The 24182-nt window shown below is 47.2% G+C and overlaps 1 protein-coding gene across 1 annotated transcript; it reads right to left on the bottom strand.

Moving 5' to 3' along the window:
* Positions 1–22003: 22003 nt before the first annotated feature.
* LOC116635809 (transmembrane protein 217-like) lies at positions 22004–22558 on the bottom strand. The gene has a single exon (XM_032410115.1). The coding sequence runs from the start codon at positions 22556–22558 to the stop codon at positions 22004–22006; it is 555 nt and encodes a 184-aa protein (XP_032266006.1).
* Between the last annotated feature and the right edge of the window lie 1624 nt (positions 22559–24182).

Here is a 24182-nt window from a genome sequence, read left to right as displayed (position 1 = left end):
CTAGTGAGCTACCATTCACTTGAGCCTGGGTGGGGAGGAAGAGTTTGGAGGCGGTAAAGGGAGGAGAAAGAGGAGGGGGGAGGAGGGCGGGTTGGGGGGGGGGCGGGGGCACATTTCTTGTAAATGTTGCTCAGCTCCTTCAACTGCTCGGCTGGTTCTTGGAAACCCTCACCACAAAGGACCTATCGACAACAGTGTTAAAGCAGATATGGCCTCATCCCCTAGTTCACTTCCTGCCCAGCCTTGCGCTAGTAACCCCGATTGCCAAGAGCAAGGTTGCAGTGACCCCTCAGCATCTCTGTGGGAGGAAGTGCAAAAAATATGCAGAACTGGGGTCAAGCTGAGGGGACAGTCTTTATTTTTATTTATCATTAACAGGATGTCCAAAGTACAGAATTGGATTAATCGTAATCCTTGGTTCGTGATATATTCTCAAGGTCCAAGCATGGCCTCCTGTTATTATTAGATTTCATTCTACTGGGTGAGCCCCCCACCCAACTCGAGAAGCAGACATCCATCTATCTAGATGATCCTGTCTTCGTCCAGTCCTCACCTTTCCCCAATGCATTTCACCATCCTAAATTTTGTGTTTAGCATTCTCTTACCTCTCCTTAAAATTTTTCTATGTTATGGGCACATGTTCCTAAATTATGTAATGTGGAGTTTTAGTTGTTCTTGAACTTTATTCAAAGAGTATCATAAAGTGATCTGGAACTTGCTCTTTTCACTCAACATAATGTTACAAAGACTCATGTGCGGTGTAGCACGTGGTTTGTTTTCACTCTAGAATATTCCATTTTATGGACAGGCCTTTGGATTGTGGTCAGTGGCGGCCACTCTTTTTTGTTGTTTGTATGTTTTTTGTGTGTTTGTGTTTGTTTTGTTTTTTAAGCAGGCTCCATGCCCAGCGTGGAGCCCAACACAGGGCTTGAACTCATGACCCTGAGATCAAGACCTGAGCTGATATCAAGAGTCAGGTGCTTATCTGACTGAGTCACCCAGGTGCCCCCAGTGGAGGCCACTCTTTAGGGGAGCCCTGGGTTAAATCACTTAGGCAGCACACACAGCTAGGTGTAGCCCTTGCCGTATACCCCAAGGTGAAAGCCAGTGACCGTGTAGCCATTCCAGATTTATCCATGGAGCATCTACTATTGTACCTGGCACCATGTTGAGAACTCCTTTCTTATGCATAAGTAGCTAGAACTGGGCTTCCCTCACTGGCCCCCTTCAGGGTTCAACATGATGCCAGCAAATAGACCAGTGTCACAGCGAAGCCAAGATCTGATGTTGCGTGGGATCCCCGTGAGATCTCTGGAACTAGCTGTGGCTGTTGTGCGTGTGGTGTGATGTGTGTATGATGTGTGTGTGGTGTGTGCGGGGGTGGACAGTGTGTACGTGGTGTGTGTGTCTGGCGTGGTGCAGGGGTGAGGACACGGCGTGGCGGCGTATGTGTGCAAATGCGTATCTCTGGTGTGTGTGCTAAAGCGTGGTGGTGTACATGTGTTTGTGTGGGTGTGTTAGCGCGTACGTATAGTACGGTGTGTGTGTGGTGTGTATGTGTATGGCTATGTGCGTGCCGCTGTACACACACACTCGTTCTCGGAGCTGCTACCTGCTTACCCCACCTGGACGAGAGTCCTGTTTCTCCACCCTGTGGCCTGGCTGCCTCCTGGATCTACTGCTGCCCTGAATCTCTCTTCTGCCTGGCTCCTTTCTCTCACCTCTCTCCATCTCTTATCTCCTGGCTGATCTCCAACTCAGACCCCCTCCAGAGCCACCCACCCAATTCTCTCCATTCTTCCCAGCTCCTCCTCCACATGGCTCATCTCAATACACCTTTGAGATCCATCCTTGCAATCTCCATAAAGCTGCTGGCCCCACCCTCCTCCTTGAGACTCCTCCTCTGGTTTCATAACCCCTGGTTTGCCTCCGACCTCTTGGCCCCTTCCGCCCAGTTTCCGCTCACTCTCCTTGCCTTTAAACTGGGGTGTTCTTGGGGCATCTGGGTGACTCAGTCTGTTAAGCGCCTGCCTTCGGCACGGGTCATGGTCCCAGGGTCCTGGGATCGAGCCCCGCATCGGGCTCCCTGCTCCTGCAGGAAGCCTGCTTCTCCCTCTCCCACTCCCCCTGCTTGTGTTCCCTCTCTCGCTGTCTCTCTCTGTCAAATAAAGTCTTAAAAAATATATATTAAAAAAAATTTTTTTAAAAACCTGGGGTGTTCTTTCCCTTCCTCACCTCCCCCCCCAGCCCCCTCAGGTCAGGACTCTGGCAGGAAGCAGATGGCGTGCGCGCTTGCCTAATGTGAGGAGAGGGTGAAAAAGAGCAATTCACAGAGGTGTGGGGCGGGTGTTGGGAAAGGCGCACGGCGGTAGCCCGGGGCTAGTGACAGGGGGAGAATTACCCCCCTCAGGCCCCAAGTGTAGAGAAGGGAGCCCCACCAGCGTGGAGAAAGCCTGCCTGACAGGAGCTGTGACCTTCATTCGAGAAAAGTAGTCCGCCTGTGGTAAGCCCACCCGGAAGGGGCCAGCGAAGTAAATACCGTGGCCGCTCTCTCTTTCCACCCTCCCATCTCCTACCAGGGCCTCCTGTTGGCTGAGCTCAAGGGCTGAGCTCAATGGAGCCACCAGAAGGCAGGGGAGTCTAATGTGGTGCAGTCCTCACAGGTCAGCCTCTGGGGGCACAGAGCTAGATGGAGAAGGCAAAGGGAAGAAGATTCAAGAAGATTCCAGACGTGGCAGGATTGTGCCTCGTACCCAAGCTTCACCGACCATCTTCTCCATGATGATTCCCAAGAATCCAGCACACACGTCCCTCTGAGCTCTGGGCCAGGGGATCGATAGCTTCCTAGATACAGTGCCAGGGGCTCCCAGGAGCCAGGAACCGAACATCACTCACGCGACTGCCGGAACATGCCAGCCTCTGAACCCTATCCTGCCACAGCTCGCCTCTCAGATCCACTCATGAAGTTCCCAAGAGACACAGATGTGCACATATTTTCCAAGGGAAAATAGTTGTTTTTTTCCCCTGCTTATAAAGATGACACATGCTTTTTAGTAAAAATAATGGTATCAAGTGGATTAAAGCTATGTGATGAAATCCTTTTTAACACATCCAGACATCATACATATATATCCATCCATCCATGCATATATGTAAAATATTTGTATATATACACACATATTTTAGATTTATTTCTTTATTTTAGAGAGAGAGGGTGGGTGAGGGGCAGAGGGAGAGAGTCTTTTTTTTTTTTTTTTAAGATTTTATTTATTTATTTGACAGAGAGAGAGAGAGAGAGAGAGAGAGCAGGAACACAAGCAGGGGGAGTGGGAGAGGGAGAAGCAGGCTTCCCGCAGAGCAGGGAGCCCGATGCAGGGCTCGATCCCAGGCCCCTGGGATCATGACCCGTGCCGAAGGCAGGCGCTTAACGGACTGAGCCACCCAGGTGCCCCTTGGGAGACAGAGTCTTTTTTTAAAGATTTTTATTGATTTATTTGTCAGAGAGAGAGAGAGCACAAGCAGGGGGAGCAGCAGAGGGAGAGGGAGAAGCAGGCTCCTCACTGAGCAAGGAGCCCGATGTGGGACTCGATCCCAGGACCCTGGGATCATGACCTGAGCGAAGGCAGACCCTTAACGACTGAGCCACCCAGGCGTCCCGGGAGAGAGAGTCTTAAGCAGACTCCAGCTGAGCGCAGAGCCCAATGCAGGGCTGGATCTCACGACCTGAGCTGAAACCAACAGTTGGATGCTCAGCTATATATAGTTGAGCCACCCAGGCGCCCCTATATATACACACACATATTATCTATATATACTTCTACAGAACAGAGCTCAATTTCTGGTAACTTACCCCCCCCCCCCCCCCCAGTTAACAATGTACTATTGAAAAGTTTCCATTTCAAGAACTATAGATAAATATAATCATTTTGATATGGCCATAATATGGAAGTATATTATTAATTTGTGTAATTCCCAATTTTCTACCATTATATATGAAATATTCTGTTCCCAAATAAGGCTTTGGGCAGAGATTAATTGTTTCCTAGGCCAATCCATTATCCTTTTCTTCTTTGGTAATAGAACCTCTGATTTTTAACTCATCATATGGCATTCCTTAATACATATATATATATATATAATTATTATTATTTTTAAAAGATTTTATTTATTTGAGAGACAAAGAGAGCATGAGCGGGTGGGGGTTGGCAGAGGGAGAAGCATACTCCCTGCTGAGCAGCAAACCCAATATAGGGCTCAATCCCAGGACCCCAAGAATATGACCCGAACCAAAGGCAATCTCTTAACCTACTGAGCCACCCAGGTGTCCCTATATTTTTAATTTAATTAAAAAAAATTTTTAAAATATTTTATTTATTCATTAGAGAGAGAGAGTGCACAAGCAGGGGGAGAGGCAGAGGGAGAGGGAGAAGCAGACTCCCTGCCGAGCCAGGAACCCAAAGTGGGGTTCGATCCCAGGACCTGGAGATCATGACCTGAGCCAAAGGCAGATGCCCAGCCATCTGAGCCACCCAGGCGCCCCTAATTAAAACATTTTTTATGATTATTTTTAAAGGAGGCTCTCCACCCAATGTGGGGCTTGAACTCATGACCCCGAGATCAGGAGTCACATGCTCCACCAACTGAGCCAGCCAGATGCCCCAATATGGCCTTCCTTAAGAAGGAGGACTAAGGGGCGCCTGGGTGGCTCAGTCGTTAAGCGTCTGCCTTCGGCTCAGGTCATGATCCCAGGGTCCTGGAATCGAGCCCCGCATCAGGCTCCCTGCTCAGTGAGAAGCCTGCTTCTCCCTCTCCCACTCCCCCTGCTTGTGTTCCCTCTCTCGCTGTGTCTCTCTCTGTCAAATAAATAAATAAAATCTTAAAAAAAAAAAGAACACTTTAAAAAAAAAAAGGAGGACTAAATTCTTCAGATTTCCTTGCAGCTACCTGTGGACACACAACAAAGTTATGTCCAATGAGCAGACTCCGGGAAAATTCCTTAAAAGACATCTGGTGTGCCCCTCCCCCGAGGAATGGAAGAGTCATGTGACAAGATGGAGGATGATGGTGGCAGGGAGGCAGGCAAGTAGACACACGTGACAGGCACCCTTCTCTAAGCCCTCACTGCTTTAATTTCACCAGAAAAATTCTTTTCCCTTTTAAGTTGGTGATTTGGGGAAAATGTGTGGTACTTTAAGTATAGTTTCCTTGTGTCTTGGTGCCAGAGTCTATCTGCCTTCACATCCCTTGTGACACGTCCTTCCAACTTCATAGTACAAGTCAGTTAAAAAGAGAGATTTCTGGGGCGCCTGGGTGGCTCAGTCGTTAAGCGTCTGCCTTCGCTCAGATCATGATCCCAGGGTCCTGGGATCGAGCCCCTCAACGTGCTCCCTGCTCCACGGGAAGCCTGCTTCTCCCTCTCCCACTCCCCCTGCTTGTGTCCCCTCTCTTGCTGTGTCTCTCTCTGTCAAATAAATAAATAAAATCTTTAAAAAAGAGAGAGAGAGATTTGAGGGGCGCCTGGGTGGCTCAGTCGTTAAGCATCTGCCTTCAGCTCAGGTCATGATCCCAGGGTCCTGGGATCGAGCCCCACATCGGGCTCCCTGCTCTGCGGGAAGCCTGCTTCTCCCTCTCCCACTCCCCCTGCTTGTGTTCCCTCTCTTGCTGGGTGTCTCTCTGTCAAATAAATAAATAAAATCTTTAAAAAAAAGAAGAGAGATTTGAGGGGCGCCTGGGTGGCTCAGTCGGTTAAGCATCCAAGTCTTGGTTTTGGCTCAGTTTGATCTCAAGGTGGTATTGAGCCCTGGGGAGTCTGACACCATGGGGCTCCGAGCTCAGTGGCAAGTCTGCTTAAGTTTCTCTGTCTCTTTCCCTCTGCCCCTCCACCAACTCTTTCTCTCTTTCTCTTTCTCTCAAATAAATAAATCTTTAAAAAAAAGTGAGAGAGATTTGAAAAGAAAAAGAGTTTTGATATCAAACCCGTTCTCATTTATTTACACCAATCCATGGGGAAAATTATACAGTCATATGAATAATCTAAAATGAAAAATAAAATGTATATTTGGCTCTGGAATGTGTTCCCTTTTCTTTAAAACTAATTAATTTCTTTTTTAGAGAGAGACTGAGAAAGAGAGCGCGTAGGGGGAGGGGCAGAGGGAGAGAGCCTTCAAGCTGACTCCCTGCCGAGTGCGGAACCTGAGGTAGGCTCTGTCCCATGACCCATGAGATCATGACTTGAGCCAAAACCACGTGTGGAATGCTCAACCAACTGAGCCATCCAGGCGCCCCTGGAACATGTTCCTTAATCTAACCCATTTTCATTGATGGAGAAAGGAAAGGAATGAACTTAAAAAAAAAAAATATTATGTATTTGTTTATTTTAGAGAGAGAGAGACAGAACACGAGTGAGGGGAGGAGCAGAGGGAGAGAGACAAGCAGACTCTGCTGAGTCAGAGCCTGATGCGGGGCTTGATCCCATGACCCTGAGATCACAAATCAAGAGTTTGACACTTGACCAACTGAGCCACCCAGGTGCCCCAGAACTTTTCTTTTTTTTTAAACCAACTTTAGGGGCGCCTGGGTGGCTCAGTCGTTGGGCGTCTGCCTTCGGCTCAGGTCATGATCCTGGGTCCTGGGATCGAGTCCCGCATCGGGCTTCCTCCTCGGCAGGAAGCCTGCTTCTCCCTCTCCCACTCCCCCTACTTGTGTTCCCTCTCTTGCTGTGTCTGTCAAATAAATAAATAAAATCTTTAAAAAAATAAATAAGCCAACTTTACTGAGGGATCATTTACAAACACTAAATTGCACCCTTTTTATTTTATTTTTTAAAGATTTTATTTATTAGAGAGAGAGAGAGAGAGCATGAGCGGTGCAGAAGGAGAGGGAGAAGCGGACTCCCCTGCTGAGCAGGGAGCCCAATGTGGGGCTCGATCCCCACTTAACCAGCTGAGGTAACCAGGCGCCCCAATAGCATCCATTTTAAGTGCACGATTGGATGTATTTTGACAAAAGTACACACCTGTGTAAACACTATCACAATCAAGCTATAGAACACTTCCACCACCCTCAAATGTTCCCTTGGTCCTTTGCAGTCAATCTGTCCATCCCACCCCCACCAGCCCCAGGCAACCACTGATCTACTTTCTGCCACTATAGATTAGTTTTGCCTGTTCCAGAATTTCATTTAAATGGTGTCATATGGCATGGGCTCATTTGTGAGGATGACCATTTATTGGGTGCCTAGCACATAACAGACACTTGACAAGTGTATAATCATTTCCCTTTCAGAAATGAGAAAACCAAGACTCAGGGATTAAACAATTTACCAAGGTCACATGGCTGGGAAATGGCAGAGAGTAGAATTCTAAGTTTATCTGTCTCCAAGTTTAGGGCCTTTCCTTATATACCACATTGCCACTGCCCTTGGTTTTCCAGAGATCCTAAAAGAGGAGTATATTAGGGGCAGATGTAAGGTCAAGGTTTACCATCTTCTGAAAAAGCAAGAGCAAGGCCCGCGGAACATCTGGAGAACAGACAAGAAGATACATAATCAAATGATGAAATAAATTGTAACCAAGCACCACAAATATGTTGTCTGCACCGTACAGATACAAATAGCTACTGGAGGCCTAAGAAGAGAATGTGGGCTAAAGGTGTCAGGTCAGGCTCTCCGTGAGGCAGGATTATCTATCACCCTAGGCATTTACTTCAGACAAAATCACGGAGCTGGACTGGGCAAATCTGACTCCAGTGGGGGTAAGGGGGTGCGGGGCAGATCTCGGGTCTTCTTCTTTCCTGTCTGGTCAAACCCATGTTGGAATCCGAAGTTTAGAAAATTATCATTTAATAAGGCAAACACAGACCTCGTCCCCAAATCCCAGAACAGTGGCAGGAGGAGGGCAGCTGGGACACTCCAAGGAGTTTAAGGACAAGGAAAAAGAAGAACGGACAATTCTCCACCTTCTATAGGGTCATGTTTCAGAAGTTTGTTTGTGTATCGTGTGTTTGAAATTCAACCCATCTTCCCAGAGAAACCCCATTACAAATGGATGTTGGGCACTCAGATCCGCCCTTAAATGCTGAGTTAACACATGAGGTGGCCAAAATACCACACAACTGCTATGAAAACAATGCCGGGCCGATTCTAGAACTCAGACAAAACAGTGGCTTGCAGCCTTGTAGACTTGAGCTGTTGTCTAGACCTTCGTCCTATCTGGTCTAGGGATCTGCTCCACCACGTCCCTGTCCGTACGCATTCTACCTTAGCTGGGGCCACCCCCCCCCACCCCCGCCCAGCAAGACAGAACATTCTTCCTTTTTTCAAGCTGAAGTTTGTCTTCTGCTACCTTCCCCGCCTTGGTCCTAGCTCCGTTCTTAGACTCTGCATGAATCTGATCACCTTCTCATATGACAAACCTTCAAAGAGTTTAGGAATTGTTCATTCTACTGTTTTTTCAACTTTTCTGTAGATTGACCTTTTCATCATAAAAAGTTGTAGGAAATTTGGGAACAAATTTCAAGTGAGTAAGTATTTTCAGTAAGTATTTTCTCTTTGAAATTGGCAAGGACAGAATCTAGTCATCGGGGAAAATTATCGGCCTCCTTGAAAAAAAATGTGACCACAAATTACCCAGCTAATCAGACATCTGTCAGGGGTGAGAACATGGCAGAAAAGCCAGCCAACTTCAACACTTACATGACTAGTAGAAACTCAAGACAAAAACCTTTTTTTTTTAATTTATTTTTTAAATTCAATTAATTAACATATAATGTATTATTTGTTTCAGGGGTACAGGTCTGTGATTCATCAGTCTTATATAACACCCAGTGCTCATTACAACACATACCCTCCCCGATGTCCATCACCCAGTTACCCCATCCCCCCACCCCTCTCCCCTCCAGCAACCCTCAGTTTGTTTCCTAGGATTAAGAGTCTTATGGTTTGTCTCCCCCTCTGGTTTCACAAAAATCTTTTTACTAGGATGTTGTAAGGAGTACTTGAGACCATGTCAAAGAAGGCATAGGGTGGGCCAGACATGCAGAAGGCACTACTAAATGCTGTCAATTCTCACTTTTCATAATAGCTGTGTTCTGTGAAGTCGCTGTTGAACACTGAACCAGCACTCCTAGGTGAATACAGGGTTGGGTTCCTGTGAGCCTCTGGTCACCAACATTCCATATGTGTTTCTGTTTAAAGACATCTGATTTAATATATATATTAACTCATTCACATTGAACTCATGGCCAACAGCCTTATAAGTCATGTCTGAGGGAAGCTTATCTAACACATGTGTTTTCGCCGTGAGGCGTGTCACTTAGGGACACTGCACCACCCCAGTGGGGGCAGTTTTAAACAGCAAAGTCACCAATACAAAGCACAAAAATGTGAAAAACACAGCACTAAATATATCACAAGTACTGGTTTTTGTGGGGTTTTTTTTGCAATTAACCTTTCTTTCATATGTTTTGTTTCTTTGGGAAAACGTGAGGTAGGCAAGGGAAATGGTCTTTTGTTTGTTTGTTTATTTTCTTTTTCTTTTTTCTTTTTTAAGTAATCGCTGCATACAACATGAGGCTCGAACTCATGATCCTGAGATCCAGAGTCACACGCTGCACAGCCTGAGCCAGCCAGGCGCCCCAAGGGAAACAGTCTTATCCCCATGTTATAAATGTTTAGGGTGACAAGACTTAAGTGGCAGAGATAAGACTAGTGCCAGGACTTTACCCTTCTGTTCTAGGACTTGTCCACTACAAGTGGGTTTTGGTTTCAGTTACCACTAAGTGTCATTATTCAAGCCCACCCAACTGAATTTTGAAATCTTTATATTTCCAGTCATCTAGATCCTCAGTTGAGGAGATCATTTGTTTCTGCAATGATTGACTTTTTTATTTTATTTTATTTTATTTTATTTTATTTTAGAGATTTTATTTATTTCTTTGTCAGAGAGAGAGAGCGAGAGCACAATCAGGGAGAGCGGCAGGCAGAGGGAGAAGCAGGCTCCCCGCTGAGCAGGGAGCCCGACGCGGAACTCGATCCCAGGACACTGGGATCTGACCTGAGCCGAAGGCCGACGCTTCACCAGCTGAGCCACCCAGGTGCCCCTCCTAAGCACTTTCTTACTTTCTGCCACCACAAGATGCTCCAGGCTCATCTGGGGCTTTCCCTTCCCAGTCCTGGAATCAACCACTGCTCCAAGGAACCTTGGTTTCTTTCACTGAAGAAAGGTATTTAAAAACAAGTCTGGGCCTTGGATGTGCTCCACTGTGACTGGGGCGTCAACAGCTTCTTACAGCCTCTTAGGCATCAGAGCTCGGAAACACACGGACGCGTACTCATCCGCGCGTGGACACAGAGCCATACTTACTTCTGTGTCTATCTATGATGCCAGTTAAGGAGCTTTTCAGGAAGGTCGTTCCTGTCTTTACAATCCAGTATATGGTAGGTTTACAACAAATATTTTCTGATTTGAATTGAGTTAGATGATTAGAGAATAATGTGATGCAGAAAAATGTTTGAAGATTGAAAGCGAGAGCAAGGTAAATGAATCTTTGTTGACTGGCGACATTGAAGGGGCCTAGTCAGGGGGCACCTGGTTGGCTCAGTGGGTAGAGTATGTGACTCTTGATCTCAAGGTCATGAGTTCAAGCCCCACCTCAGTTGTGGAGCTAACTTAAAAAAAAAAAAAAGTCTGAAGGGGCCCAGTCTTGGATAAAGAGATCAGAGTTCAAGGACCAGCTCCTGCCACTTAGCTCCAGGACCTTGAATCAGTTATCTAACCCCTAGGGGCCTAAGTTTCCCTATCAGTTAGAAGAGGGAGTAAGTGGGCTAAGTGATCCTTAAGATTCTTTTCAGCTTGGGAACACAAACTTACCACATTTCTCACTTGCTTAAAACAGCTTTTAAGGACAGGCAGTTTCTCTCTCTTTCTCTCTCTCTCTTACCACAATCCATAGTAATGAGTATAATATACAATATGGCCTGGGGGGTGTGTGTGTAAACACATATACCTATATGAACACGTGCATACATGCATACACATACATATGTGCACTAGGGATTGGTCTGAGATAATGTAATATAAATGTTAGCGTGCCTTAAATAAGATAGATGTTAACTTCTCTTTCATGTAACTTGATTCCTCTTTTATAGTCTGGGGGTGTTGTGCCTTTCAAGGACTTAACACACTCAATGCAGAGCTTCTAACTCTGGGCCCAAGGTGACTGCTCCAGTTCCTACCATCACATCTCTATCCCAGCCAGTGGGAAAAGGGAAAGACACAAAGAAGTCAATTCTTTTAAGGAGCATGCTGCATTGGCCAGAACTTACTAACATGGCCACACCTGACAGCAAAAGAGGCTGGAAAATATAGTCTGGGCAAGCAAGTGTCAACACTCGAGGATCCGATATTAAAATTCAAAGAGGAGAATGGATTGATGGAAAGCTTGCAGTATCTGCTACCCTGTATATAACTGAAATAACATTTTCACAAAACGGTACTTACTCTTTTTAAACATTTTTTAAAATGCCCCCTTTATTTATTTTTTTTAAGTAAACTCTGTCCCCAACATGGGGCTCAAACTCACGACCCCAAGACCAAGGGTCGCATGCTCTCCTAACTGAGGCAACCAGGCAACCCTAAAATGGTACTTACTTTTTTAAACTTTTTTTTGGTACTTACTCCTTTTATTGCTATTTTGAGAGAGAGAGAGAGGAGTGGGGAGAGAGGCAGAGGGAGAGGGAGAGAGAGAATCTTAAGCAGGCTTCACACCCAGCGCGGAGCCCGGACACAGGGCTCGATCTCACCACCCGAGATCATGACCTGAGCCAAAACCGAAAGTCGGACGCTTCACCGACTGAGCCACCCAGGTGCTCCTGGTACTTACTCTTAATACCAAAAGTATTGTATCTATTTATTCTTGTCTATTCCATTCAATTTTCTTTTCCTTTTTAACAATACTGGTCTTGACCTACTAAATCGATTTCACATCCTCAAATGGGTTACAACCCTCATTGTGAACAACGCTTCCCCGGGGCACAAAAGCGCAAACCCTTCGGCACAGCGCGGTGGTCTCTTCGAGACATGGCTGCCCCTCCCTCTGCAGCCTCCCTTCTAGCAGCTGCCGCTAGCACTGTGGCAGCCCAGCTGAGCTCCCACGCCCTCAGACACATCTTCGTGTTCCCCACCTCCTTGTCTTTGCACTTGCTGTTCCCTCCGTCTGGGATGCCTTCTGCCCTTCCCTCAATCTGCGCCCACGCCAACCCCACCCAAACTGGCAGCCTGGCAAACCGTCATCATTGTTCAAAGCCCCACTCGTATGTCCCCTCCTCTAAGAAGCCTTTTCTTACCCGGAAGTCCCCTGCAGGGTTGATACACCCCGTGGGCTATCTCTGCTTCCGCCTACTTGGAAGCCCTTCTTATCCCACATCACAATTAATGTTCTTAGCTGTCAGCTTCCCCTCCTACCTAGGAGCCCGTCAAGGGCAGGAAGACAGGTCTCCTTCACCTTTCTACGCCCCGCACGCTTCTCAAGGACCAGCACAAAATCCAGGTCCGATGCGCATTTGCCGAATTGACAGAAGATGCACGATTTCTTTCGGAGGAGGGGAAGCCTGCCCTGATCCCCTCAGGCTGAATGACTTCTGTCTTCGCTTTGCTCCCCTAACACTGTCATGGAGACTCACACATTGCCTGGATGCGATTAGCTGCAGAGGCTCTGGAGCCAGGTTGCCTGGGTTCAAATCCTGGCAGTGCACTCGACGTGTGACTCTGGAAGAGTGACTTACCCTTCCCGGGCCTTAGTTTTCTCACCTGTAAGATGGGGCAAACAATAGGACTTATTTCAGAGCATCGTTGTAAGACTTAAGTTAGTTCATGCATTTGGAGGAGTGCCTCGGAGACCCTCTCCCAGCATTCGGTATTTGGTCTGTCTGCATTTCTCCTTCCTAGACTCTCGGCACCTGGAGGGAAGCTTTGCATCTCCCTTGGTGCTTTTTGTACGGGTTTGCTTATAGTAACACCCCGTGAGTGTTGACTTCAATTGGCAAGTCACCTGGAAATTCAGAGCAGTATCATTTCCATATCTGGTTAGCCTGTGGGAATTGTAATAAAAGGCAGGTCAGTGAACATCTAGCCACATATAACCTACTCAGGCAAAGACAGCCAGAGGAAACCAAGCCTGTCACATCTACTCACATTTTTTTTTTTTTTAAGCAATTCAACAAGGATGGCAAACAAAAGGAAACTTGTGGACTTGTTTATTAAGACCGCCAACAATTGGGTCCCTGGGTGGCTCAGTCAGTTAAGCGTCTGCCTTCAGCTCAGGTCATGATCCCAGGGTCTTGGGATGGAGTCCAGCGCCGGGCTCCCTGCTCAGCGGGGAGTCTCCTTCTCCCTCTCCGTATACTCCTCCCCCTGCTTGTGCTCTCTCAAATAAATAAATAAAAATCTTAAAAAAAAGAAAAGACTGCCAACAATTCTTTGACCAAGTTTGAACTACCCTGAGGTAGTGAGGGGACGTGTTTTGTTACAAGCAGGGAGTTGGCTCTGTGCTAGGAGACAGGAGGCGGGATCAGATGGGCACTTGTCTGTTTAATGGAGGGATCTCCCCCAGGTGAGCACTGGGTCTCCCAAACCCCCAGATCACTCAGGACCAGCTGCAGGAAACCAAAGACCACTACATTGAGGCAGAAAGGGATTGCACATAAGGAATTGGTTCCTTCACAATCTGCGGACGGGCACAAGAGGTTTGGTGCTGGGCCTCTGGGGTAACCCATGGCATCACCCTGCCAAACCACTTGCCAAGGGATCAGCTGCTGCTGCCCCCTCAGGAAAGTGGGGATCAGGAGGCCACCCTTGGACCTGTTGATTTCCAGAAAACACCACAAATGTAACCCAGGGACCGGGAGGTTCCAGCAGACAGCAAAGCTAGTGACCAAACACTGGAAGGTGGCTGCTTAGAAACAGGGTTGGTTACTCCACAGTCTTGTTGGCTGGCAGCAAAATCAAAGGCAATAGGAATGTAGCCTCTGCCTCCCCCCTTTTATTAATTAATTAACCAATTACTCAATTAATTAAAGAAATCTGAGTATAGTTGACACACAATGTTATATTAGTTTCAGGTGTACAATATAGGGATCCGACACGTTTTCTTTTTTCTTTTTTTTTTTTTTAAAGATTTTATTTATTTATTTGACAGAGAGAGACAGTGAGAGAGGGAACACAGCAGGGGGAGTGGGAGAGGGAGAAGCAGACTTCCCGCTGAGCGGAGAGCCCGATGCGGGGCTCGATCCCAGGACGCTGGGATCATGACCTGAGCCGAAGGCAGACGCTTAACAACTGAGCCACCCAGGTGCCCCCCGACACGTTTTCTATTATGCTATGCTCACCATGAGTGGAGCTACCCTCCATCACCATACATTGCTCTGACAATATCATTGATTATCTTCCTTGTTCTGTGCCCTTTTCTACCTATGACTTACTCATTCCACAACTGCAAGCCTGTACCTCGCACTCCCCTTCACCCTTTTGTCCAGCCCACCATCCCTTTGTCTTGCTTCTACCTTCCCAAGACCACACTCCGTGTCCAGTCTCCAGGACTGTAGCTGCAAGGGAGTCTGGAACATCGGGTTTGGGGGTTCCACTCTGAAGGCACATCGGAGCGGTTGAAAGGAACACAAGACTAGTTGAGCCACCTTATCCCTCCAGGCCCTCATGCACTATGCTCCAGTCACTGGCCTTCTGACTGGTCTTTGAAGGCAATAACCTTGTTCCTGCTGCTTAGAACTTGCATTTGCTGCTCCCTGTGGTTGGAATGTCCTTCCCACAGATCTTCCCAGTCCTGTTAAACTTCGCCTCTCCAGAAGGACATTCCTTGTCCAAAGGCCTCCTAGATGCCCCTCTCCACTGGGTCTCGGGGCTGTTCCGGAGACAATCACAAGAGGCAGTAATTACTAGGACTGGTGAAATCTCACTATCTGGGATGAAGGGCTATTTTATCACCTTGTTTCATTTTCTTCTTAGTACCCATCACTAGCTGAAATTATTATTATTTTTTTTTCAAGATTTTTTTTTTTAAAGTAATCTCTACACCCAAAGTGGGGCTTGAACTCACAACCCTGAGATCAAGAGTCATACACTCTTCTGGCTGAGCCAGTCAGGTGCCCCTGAAATTATTGTATACACTTACACGTTCCCTTGTTTATCACTTGTCTTCCCTCCTTAGAAGTTTCATGAGAGCAAGAACTTTGTTTTCTTCTCCCCTGAAGCTCCAACATCTAGAACAGGGCCTGATGTGCAGCATGTGCTTAGTAAACATTTGTTGAATGAACCGCTGAGAATAGAGATAACATAACACTTTGCACTCACCTCCATTACCTGATTTATCATATCATATCGTAATTACTTCCTCACATGTTCCCCTTCTTGATTCAGGGCTAGGACTGCATCTCCTTTTTTATTTTTGCCTCAGTTCTTGGCACAACGCCCAGCATACAGTTGGCAAACCATGCGTTTTGATGAATGAATAAAAGAAGAAAGAGAGAGAGAGAGAAAGCATGAATGCACATGTTTAGGGAGCATAAGTGTGTTCCAGGATGTCCGAGGGTGGAGAAGGAGAGTGGTTATTTTACAAAGGTGATACAATGATAAATAAAATCGTCTCAATTAGGGGCATCTGGGTGGCTCAGTTGGTTGAGCATCCGACTCTAGGTTTTGGCTCAGGCTGTGATCACAGGGTCGTGGGATCGAGCCCCTTGTTGGGCTCCGAGCTCAGTGGGGAGGCTGCTTGAAGATTCTCTCCCTCTGCCCCTCCCCCCACCCCGCTCTCTCGCTCTCAAATAAATAAATAAATCTTTTTAAAAAATCATCTCAGTTCAGAAAATGCAAGAGATCCTCAGATCAGAGGGTGAAGCAGGTGGGGTTGGGTCAAGGTCAGCTTGGCTGGCAGGAGCCTAGCCCGGGCTGAGGAAGGAAGATGGAAAGAACTGGGGATGCTTGGCCAGGAGTCGCAAACTGTCTACTTGCAGAACTGAGAGGACTTCTAGTTGCTTGGGCACTTTTTACAACTGCTTTCTCCCAATCCCTCTGAAAGGGATCATTTGTTTCCCTAAAACGCTGAGAAGCAGGATGGCTCAAATCCCAGTCTCCACATCATTCATAGACTATGTCTTGTCAGTGTTACATTGTTGGGGCAAGAGAAAAACCAAACATCCCCTTTTATTTGATTTTATATTTGTTTATTTATACAAGATCTTATTTATTTATTTATTTATTTAAAGGTTTTATTTTTAAATAATCTCTATACCCAACTTGAACTCACAAACCTGAGATCAAGACTCACATGCTCCACTGACTGAGCCAGCCAGGCGCCCCCAAACAACTTTTACAGAAGATGCTGTCTGGTGTGGCCCCTTTTGGGAATTATTTCTGGAGAGGAAAGGCAGCCTTGATAGGAGGCAGAAGCAACTGTTAGAAAAGCATAAAGCCTGAGCATTTTTTTTTTACCTTTTTATATCTTTATTTTTATTTTTTATTTTATTTTTTAAAGTAATCTCTACACCCAACTTGGGGCCTGAACTCACAACCCCAAGATCAAGAGTTGCATGCTCCACCGACTCAGCCAGCCAGGCGCCCCAAACCTTTTTATATCTTTAATGTGTAAGTTATTTCTGGGCACCTGGGTGGCTCAGTTGGTTAAGCATTCAACTCTTGATTTCTGCTCAGGTCATGATCTCAGGGTTGTGAGATCGAGCCCCTAAATGGGCTCTGCACTGGGCGTGGAGCCTGCTGAAGATTCTCTCTCTCCTTCTCCCTCTGCCCCTCCCATCCCCCTCTAAAAAGAAATGTAAGTTATTTCTGACAATCACCAGATAATTGTTTGACTCAGCCTTTTACACATACACAAACACACAGACAATATGTCATAAACACAAATACATAAATATGCACACACACAAACCACAACATATACAAACACACCCGAACATTCACATACACAAACACATACACAGAAAGCCCTTGTTTGTGAAAATTAATATGGTCAGAAGGCATTTGTAAAACCTATGTCCAGGGAAGAAAATCATAATTCATTTAGGAAAAAAAAAGTAAGCATTTTTTAATTTTTACTTTATTTATTTTTAAAGATTTTATTTATTTATTTGAGAGAGAGAGACAGAGACAGAGCATGAGCAGGGGCGAGGAGGCAGAGGGAGAGGGAGAAGCAGGCTTCCCACTGAGCAGGGAGCCCGATGCGGGGCTTGATCCCAGGACCCTGAGATCGTGACCTGAGCTGAAGGCAGAGGTCTCACCTACTGAGCCACCCGAGTGCCCCTGTGAGCATTTTTTTAGGGTTCGAACTCACAACCCCAAGATCAAGAGTCACACCCTCCTCTGACTGAGCCAGCCAGGCGCCCATATTTAACCATTTAAACAAGTTCCTATTTTACTAACAACTGGTGAGGGGATGGCAGGGAAGGGAAAGGACGCTGGGGAGGGTTTCACTGAGCAGCTTACCCACGTGAAAGGCTGTCTCAAGAGTCAGGGGCTGGCTCTCAGAGGCCTTTATTAACCTCTTATCGGGTGGGCCAATGGATTGGAAAAATCAGCAAAGCATCAGGCCATGGGTAGAGACTGGTGGTTGGGAGAGACCAAAGAAAGGGAAAGAGAGGGGCTTTGAGGGGCGCCTGGGTGGCTCAGTTGGTTAAGTGTCTGCCTTCAGCTCAGGTCATGATCCCAGAGTCCTGGGATCGAGCCCCACGTCGGGCACCCTGCTCAGCGGGGAGGCCTGCTTCTCCCTCCGCCTCTGCCCTTCCCCCCCCCGCTCTCTCTCTCTCTGTCAAATAAATAAATAAAATCTTAAAAAAAAAAAAAAAAGAGAGAGAGAGGGCTCCGAGGGCTGATGATAGTAGCAATTGATGTGGGCAGTTCTGGGAGAAAGGAGGCAGGGGGAATGGGGACCTAGGCCCTGAGAAGAAAGAAGTAAAACGGATGGAAACATTTGACACATCTTGAAACCAGGGGGGAGAAGTGAACCCAGAATGAAATCTGTCCTCAAGACGTGGCTGCTGGGAGAAACTTGGAGTTATAGGTGAGAGCAGCGAGGCAGAGAAGACGTTTAGAAATATTTAGTGGTCGTGTGCTTAAGAGGAAACACCTTCTGGGAGCAGCCAGCAGAGGCCGTGGGAAAAGGGGAGACCCTCTTCTCTCTGGGGAAGTTCGTGTCTGCTTGCTTCCTCTTGACACCATCGTCCCCCACACAGATCCGCTTCCTTCACCCTGAGGTAGCTCTGCTCTCCCAGGGCTATCTGCACCTTCTCAGGCTGCCACCCTTCTGTTTCCTCTCCTCTCTTCTCACGGCTCTTTCGGCTACACCTTAAATGTCTCTTCCTCCAAGAAGACTTCCCTGACTCTCCATTCTTCAAGAGTTAGGACTCCTCCTGTGGCCCCCAGTGCTTCCCTCAGCACCCATCATATGGGTCCAAAAGGCCCTGAGTGACTCAGCCCTCCTTAGGCTGGGAGCTTCTTGAAATGCAGCCTGTGTCTTACTTTCTAGGATATTCCCCAGTTCCTATCTCAGGGCCTGCGACACAGCAGACACTCAGCAAACCTAGCGAAGCAAGGGAGGACAGAAGGCCAGAGATCTTCACGGCCCTGGGGGGGAGGGCGTGGCGGTGACAGCTCTCGGAATATGCCCTTCCCAGGGACACCTGCTCTGTTTGGGAAAGGCTTGTTTTAGGCTTGGTGAGGTTGAGCTGCAAGATGAGGTATTTCTAGTGTCAGCAGCTGGTGCAAAGGAAAAGAGTTAGGGAAGGAGGGGAGGGATAAGGAAGCTGAAATTGTATCCCTTGCGAATATTTCCCACCTGTAACTTTCTGCAGACTCCAGAAGTGAGAGAAAAAAGAAGGAAGAGGAGGCTGAAGAGCTGTAGGACTTTGCCTGTGTCTGCCATAATGACCAGGTGGAACACGGGCGACAGTCGCTCTTTCTATTCTGCCGAAGGTCTGTGTCCATTCATTCCACAAATATTGATCGAGCACATGCCATGTGCCAGGTGTTGTTCTAGGTGCTGGGAAAACAGCAATGAAGAAAATATGGTGCTTATATTTTGGGGGGTAGAGGAGGTAACTATGTATAGTAAGTCAGGTGATAATACGTGTTATGAAAAAAATAAAGCAGGCAAAGTGGGTTACAGAGGGAGTGGGGAGGGGCTGGGTTCATATAGGTTGGTGGGGAGAGCCTCTCCCATGAATTTTGAGCAGATATCTGAAAGAAACAAGAGAGGAAGCCAGGGGATCTGGAGTGAGAATGTTCCAGACTGAAGGAAAAACAGGTGCAAAGGCCCTGAGGCTGGCATGTGCTGGGTGTGGGGGAGGAACAGCAGGGAGGCCAGTTTGGCTGGAGCAGAGGGAGGGCAGAGAGCAGTTAGAAGGGAGATCAGAGGGATGACAGGGAGCATTTCCAATGTCTGGAGGTCAGGGAGATGAGAAGGGCCAATGAGGCAGATGGCAAATGGAGAGTGATGGCCCTGGTGTCCCAAGACCAAAAGAGAGAGCGCTGTTTGCAGGTCAGGGAGGTCAAAAGCCATGGAGCAGTCTGGCACTCTAGAGAAAGCTGAGTTCAGGACTGGGCAATGCGGAGACCACCTTACCAAGAGCAGACTCGGTGGAGTGGAGCACCGGGTTCTAGAGAGAACGGGAAGCTGGGATGGGGAGGCCGACAGACAGACAATACTTTGAGGAGTCCTAGTGTAGAGGGGTGCACAGCCTTGTATCTGATCATCTTAAGCTTCCCGGCGTCAGGTAACTCTTAGCTGAGCTGATTCTTGGAACTCTGCTTCCCTCTCCATCTCTTCTGTACACAGGTCTCTGGTCTCCCAACCTCCCCACCGGTACCCCAGCTGAGAAGGGGGACTAGAGCCTGAAGTCAGCCCATGTTTTATTTTTTGTTTCTGGTACCAGTCAAGGCACGCCTTGTGAGACTAGGGCGGGGACGCACACTGTTAGTCCTCAGTCATCAGCTTGAGGCTCCCTAAATCCCTCATCAGCCACCCCTAGAGGATCTGGTTGGGAAGGCAAACAGCGCTAAGCAAAAGCTTATTGCTGACTGCCATCTGGTGGTCATTTTAGGAACTGGCCTGGGTCCAAATCTGGGACTCGCAGGGTGGTGCGAAGAGTTGAGTGAATTGTTAGAATAGCACCAGGCACTTATCAAGTGTTTGGTAAAAGTGGGCTACTGTCATTATGCTCGCGGTTTGGAGGAATGTGGTTAAAATAAATGTGTCCCTTGACTTCACTTCCAACAGTTCTTGAATGAAAAGGAAATATCCTAAAAGGAGGTCCCTCTTTTTTTTTTTTTATCTTGGTAAAGATAAGAGTGCTTCAAGGAACCAAGTAGGATATTGTGTATACAGTCAGATGATCTAGATTCAAATCCTGCTTTTGCTACTGTGTGACCTCAATCAAATCACTTAAGTGCCCTGAGTCTCTGTTTCACCAAGCCATAAAATGGGAGCATTAGAATTAAAACAACACCAGGTAGTGAATGTCAAGAGCTCTCAGTAAAAGATGCTCTCCTGGGGCGCCTGGGTGGCTCAGTCGTTAAGCGTCTGCCTTCAGCTCAGGTCATGATCCCGGAGTCCTGGGATCGAGCCCCACATCGGGCTCCCTGCTCCGCGGGGAGCCCACTTCTCCCTCTCCCTCGCTCCCCCTGTGTTCCTGCTCTCGCTATCTCTCTCTCTGTCAAATAAATGAATAAAATCTTAAAAAAAAAAAAAAAAAAAAGATGCTCTCCTTTAGTTAATAGTAGATGGTATCGTCTCTCAACATGTATACACAATATCCTACTTGGTTTGCTGAAGCACTCTTATCCTTACCAAGATAAAAAAGAAAAGAGGGACCTCCTTTTAGGATACTTCCTTTTCATTCAAAAACTGTTGGAAGTGAAGTCAAGGGACACATTATTTGCTCTAACGTAGTGGTTTTCAGGGCACCTGGCTGGCTCCTTTGGAAGAGTGTGCGACTCTTGATCTCAAGGTCATGGGTTCGAGCCCCACATTCGGTGTAGAGATTACTAAAAAATAATGAATAAACTTAAAAAGTAAATAAAGTAGTGGTTCTCAACTGGAGGCCATTTTGTCCTCCCAGGGAACATTTAGCAACGTCTGGAGATATTTTTGGTTGTCACAAGGGTGAGGGGATGCTACTGGCATCCAGTGGGTAGAAGTCACAGATGCTGCTAAACATCCTCTAATGCAGGGAACAGCCCCCTACAGGACAGAATTATCCCATCCAAAATGTCAATAGTCCTTAAACTGAAAAAAATCCTGGAGCTTTCTTAAATGCGGATCTTCTTGCCATGTTATGGACCAATAGGACCATACCTATCGGAAAAGTACGAGAGTGCAGAGTGATATATGAAGCTGGAAAGAGATTCCTTGTACTTATATGCAGGAACAAAATGAGGCTCCAGATTACCGTGCTCTCCCATATGGTAGCCATGAGCCGGCCATATGTGGCTACTGAAATTGAAATTACTTAAAATGGAAAAAAGTTTTTTATTGATCCCTGGGTTGTAATAGCCACCTTCCAAGTGTTCCATAGCTGTAGGTGACTAGTGGACAGCACAGATACAGAACATTTTCATGAGCACAGAAAGTTCTACAGGACAAGCATTGCTCTACAAGGGCTCAGCAGAACCAGGCATTGGTGGGACAATCCCCAAAAGAAAAATGAGAAACTAAGGATGTGCAGGGAGTGGGGGGAATCATGAGAAGTAACAGCCTACACCCATGAGCTGGTTAAGAACAAAGGAGGTATATAATAAAAGGCGAAAACAGGTTACAAACACATGCACAGTAACTGATCCAGGCAACCCACCCTCCCCCAAGAATACTCTTCAGTGCACAGAACTCAAGAACCCTGAGAAGGTAAGCAGAATCAACAGAAGGCAGGCTAGGGAGAAGGGGAGCTGTTGCTGGGGAGCACCTCTCTTTCTCTTCTTCCTGGCACGGTTCAGTTCAACTTGCGGTACAACGTTCCCATCCCAACAGGGGGCCACGAATCGACCATACTGATGGAGGAATGCCTGCGGCGGCCTATTTTACTTAAGATCTTGGGGTCCTTGTAAAGGGTGTAGGTATGCTTGGTGAGGAAAGGCAGACAGAGGAAGTGCAAGAGCATACGGGAGATTTGGAAGATCAAGTACAGGTAACTCAGCTCCTTGAACTGCTCTTTGATGATCCTGTTGATGCGCATGACCATGGAGAAACTGATGAGCTCGTAGGTGATGACCCACATGCTGTAGCACAGCAGCCCCATGTACTTGTTCCAGCGGATGCTGTAGAGAAGCAACAGGCTGAACATGATGGTGATGGTGGATAAGACAACGCTGATGCTCTTCTTGTGGGTCATCATCCAAGACACTACCTCAGATTTGGTTTCCATGTAGATGTTGACTTTGTCCTCGTAGCCAACGGCTGTAATGTGGTTCAGGTCAAAGATGAGGAACTGGATGGTGTTGAGGACAGAGAAGATGCCCACCACGAGGCAGAACGTCCTGTCGTTCATTTTATACGTGTTTCACCACAGCATCCACTGCAGGGAAAAAAAAAATGGAGATGCATCACAAGATGGTAGAGTCAGCCCTCGACAAATTCCTCGAGCCACTGATGTAAATGGGAGAGCTAAGAGTAAGTTGGTATATGGGTAGGCAATGGGCCCAGGGTCAAGGGACATGGCGTCTGGCCTAATGAGCTATAGGTCACGTCACTGGCAAGTGAGGGCCTCATTGGCCCAGGACACTCCTTAGGTAGCTCCCAGCTCTGCTGTTTCAGGGGCAGCTGTGCTTTAAAGTGGCAAAAAGTGTGTTCCTCTTGGTGCCTGGCTGGTGGGAATTAGGAAGCTCCTATATCTAGAATGATGATGGAGTCAGTTCTGGATTCTTCTCTGGGATAATTGTCTCTCTGAAGTCAGAAAACTAGCATGGGTGTGCCTGGGTGGCTCAGTCGTTAAGCATCTGCCTTCGGCTCAGGTCCTGATCCCGGGGTCCTGGGATCGAGCCCCGCATCGGGCTCCCTGCTCAGCGGGAAGTCTGCTTCTCCCTCTCCCACTCCCCCCTGCTTGTGTTCCCTCTCTCGCTGTGTCTCTCTCTGTCAAATAAATAAATAAATAAAATCTTTAAAAAAAAAAAGAAAGAAAACTAGCATGGCTCCTCAAGGGCCTGGAATCATCCCTGCATTTTTTTTTTTTTTTATTCTGTCAGTAGCAATTGTTTTACTGTGGTAAAATATACATAACATAAATTTGTACCATTTTAGTCCAGTGGCATTAAATACCTTCACACTGTTGTGCAACCATCCCCACCAACCATCTCCAGATTTTTTTATATTCCCCAAGAAAAAATCCTGTACCTATCAAATGCTAACTCCCCGCGCCCCTCTCCCCAGCCCTTGTTCACCACCATTCTACCTTCTGTCTCCACAAATTTCACTACTCTTGGTACCTCATCTAAGTGCAATCATACAGTATTTGTCCTTTTGTGCCCAGCTTCTTTCATTTAGCATAATATTTTTCAAGTTCATCCCAAATAACTCTTTGAAAGATTTATTTACTTATTTGGGGGGGGGGTGCACAACTGGGGGGAGGGGCAGAGGGAAAGACTCTTCAAGCAGACTCCCTGCTGAGCGCAGAGCCTGACACAGGACTCCATCCCACGACCCCTGAGATCAGCACCTGAGCCGAACCCAACAGTAGGCCGCTTAACTGACTGAGACACCCAGGCTGTCCCCAATATCCTTATACCTCATTCCCCACTGTCGTTGCAACTCTGTGTGACTCCAGAGTTCAGTCTTTGATACACAAACCTCTTGCTGCACTTCAGGCTCTGGAGGCTCCCAGGTCGGCGGGAGGGGGGAGGGAAGAAGCTGTGTGTTGGCTGGCAGAAAGCTGCATTGAACCTTCCCTGTCCCCACCAAGCAAACTGCACTGTGTCCCCGCTCACAGAGCAACTTCCAGAGCAGCCGCGTCCCACGGTATACTCTCGTGCACCCCTCAAAATGAGGGCCCCAAACCACACAGGCTTATTCCTTGGTTTAAGACTGTTTTGCAGATTTCAAGCCATTGTATTTACAAATCCCATTGGCTCTTTGTCCCTCCTGCCCCAGCCTTGGTTTTAGCCTTTAATGCCGCCCTT

Source organism: Phoca vitulina, unplaced genomic scaffold, assembly GCF_004348235.1.
Source record: "Phoca vitulina isolate PV1807 unplaced genomic scaffold, GSC_HSeal_1.0 scaffold11, whole genome shotgun sequence".
Classification (NCBI taxonomy): domain Eukaryota; kingdom Metazoa; phylum Chordata; class Mammalia; order Carnivora; family Phocidae; genus Phoca; species Phoca vitulina.
This window is presented reverse-complemented; position numbering and strand designations above follow the sequence as displayed.

What these genes read in the sequence shown, in the direction of transcription:
- LOC116635809 (XM_032410115.1), bottom strand. Translation starts at nt 22,558, where the DNA reads ATGAACGACAGGACGTTCTGCCTCGTGGTGGGCATCTTCTCTGTCCTC.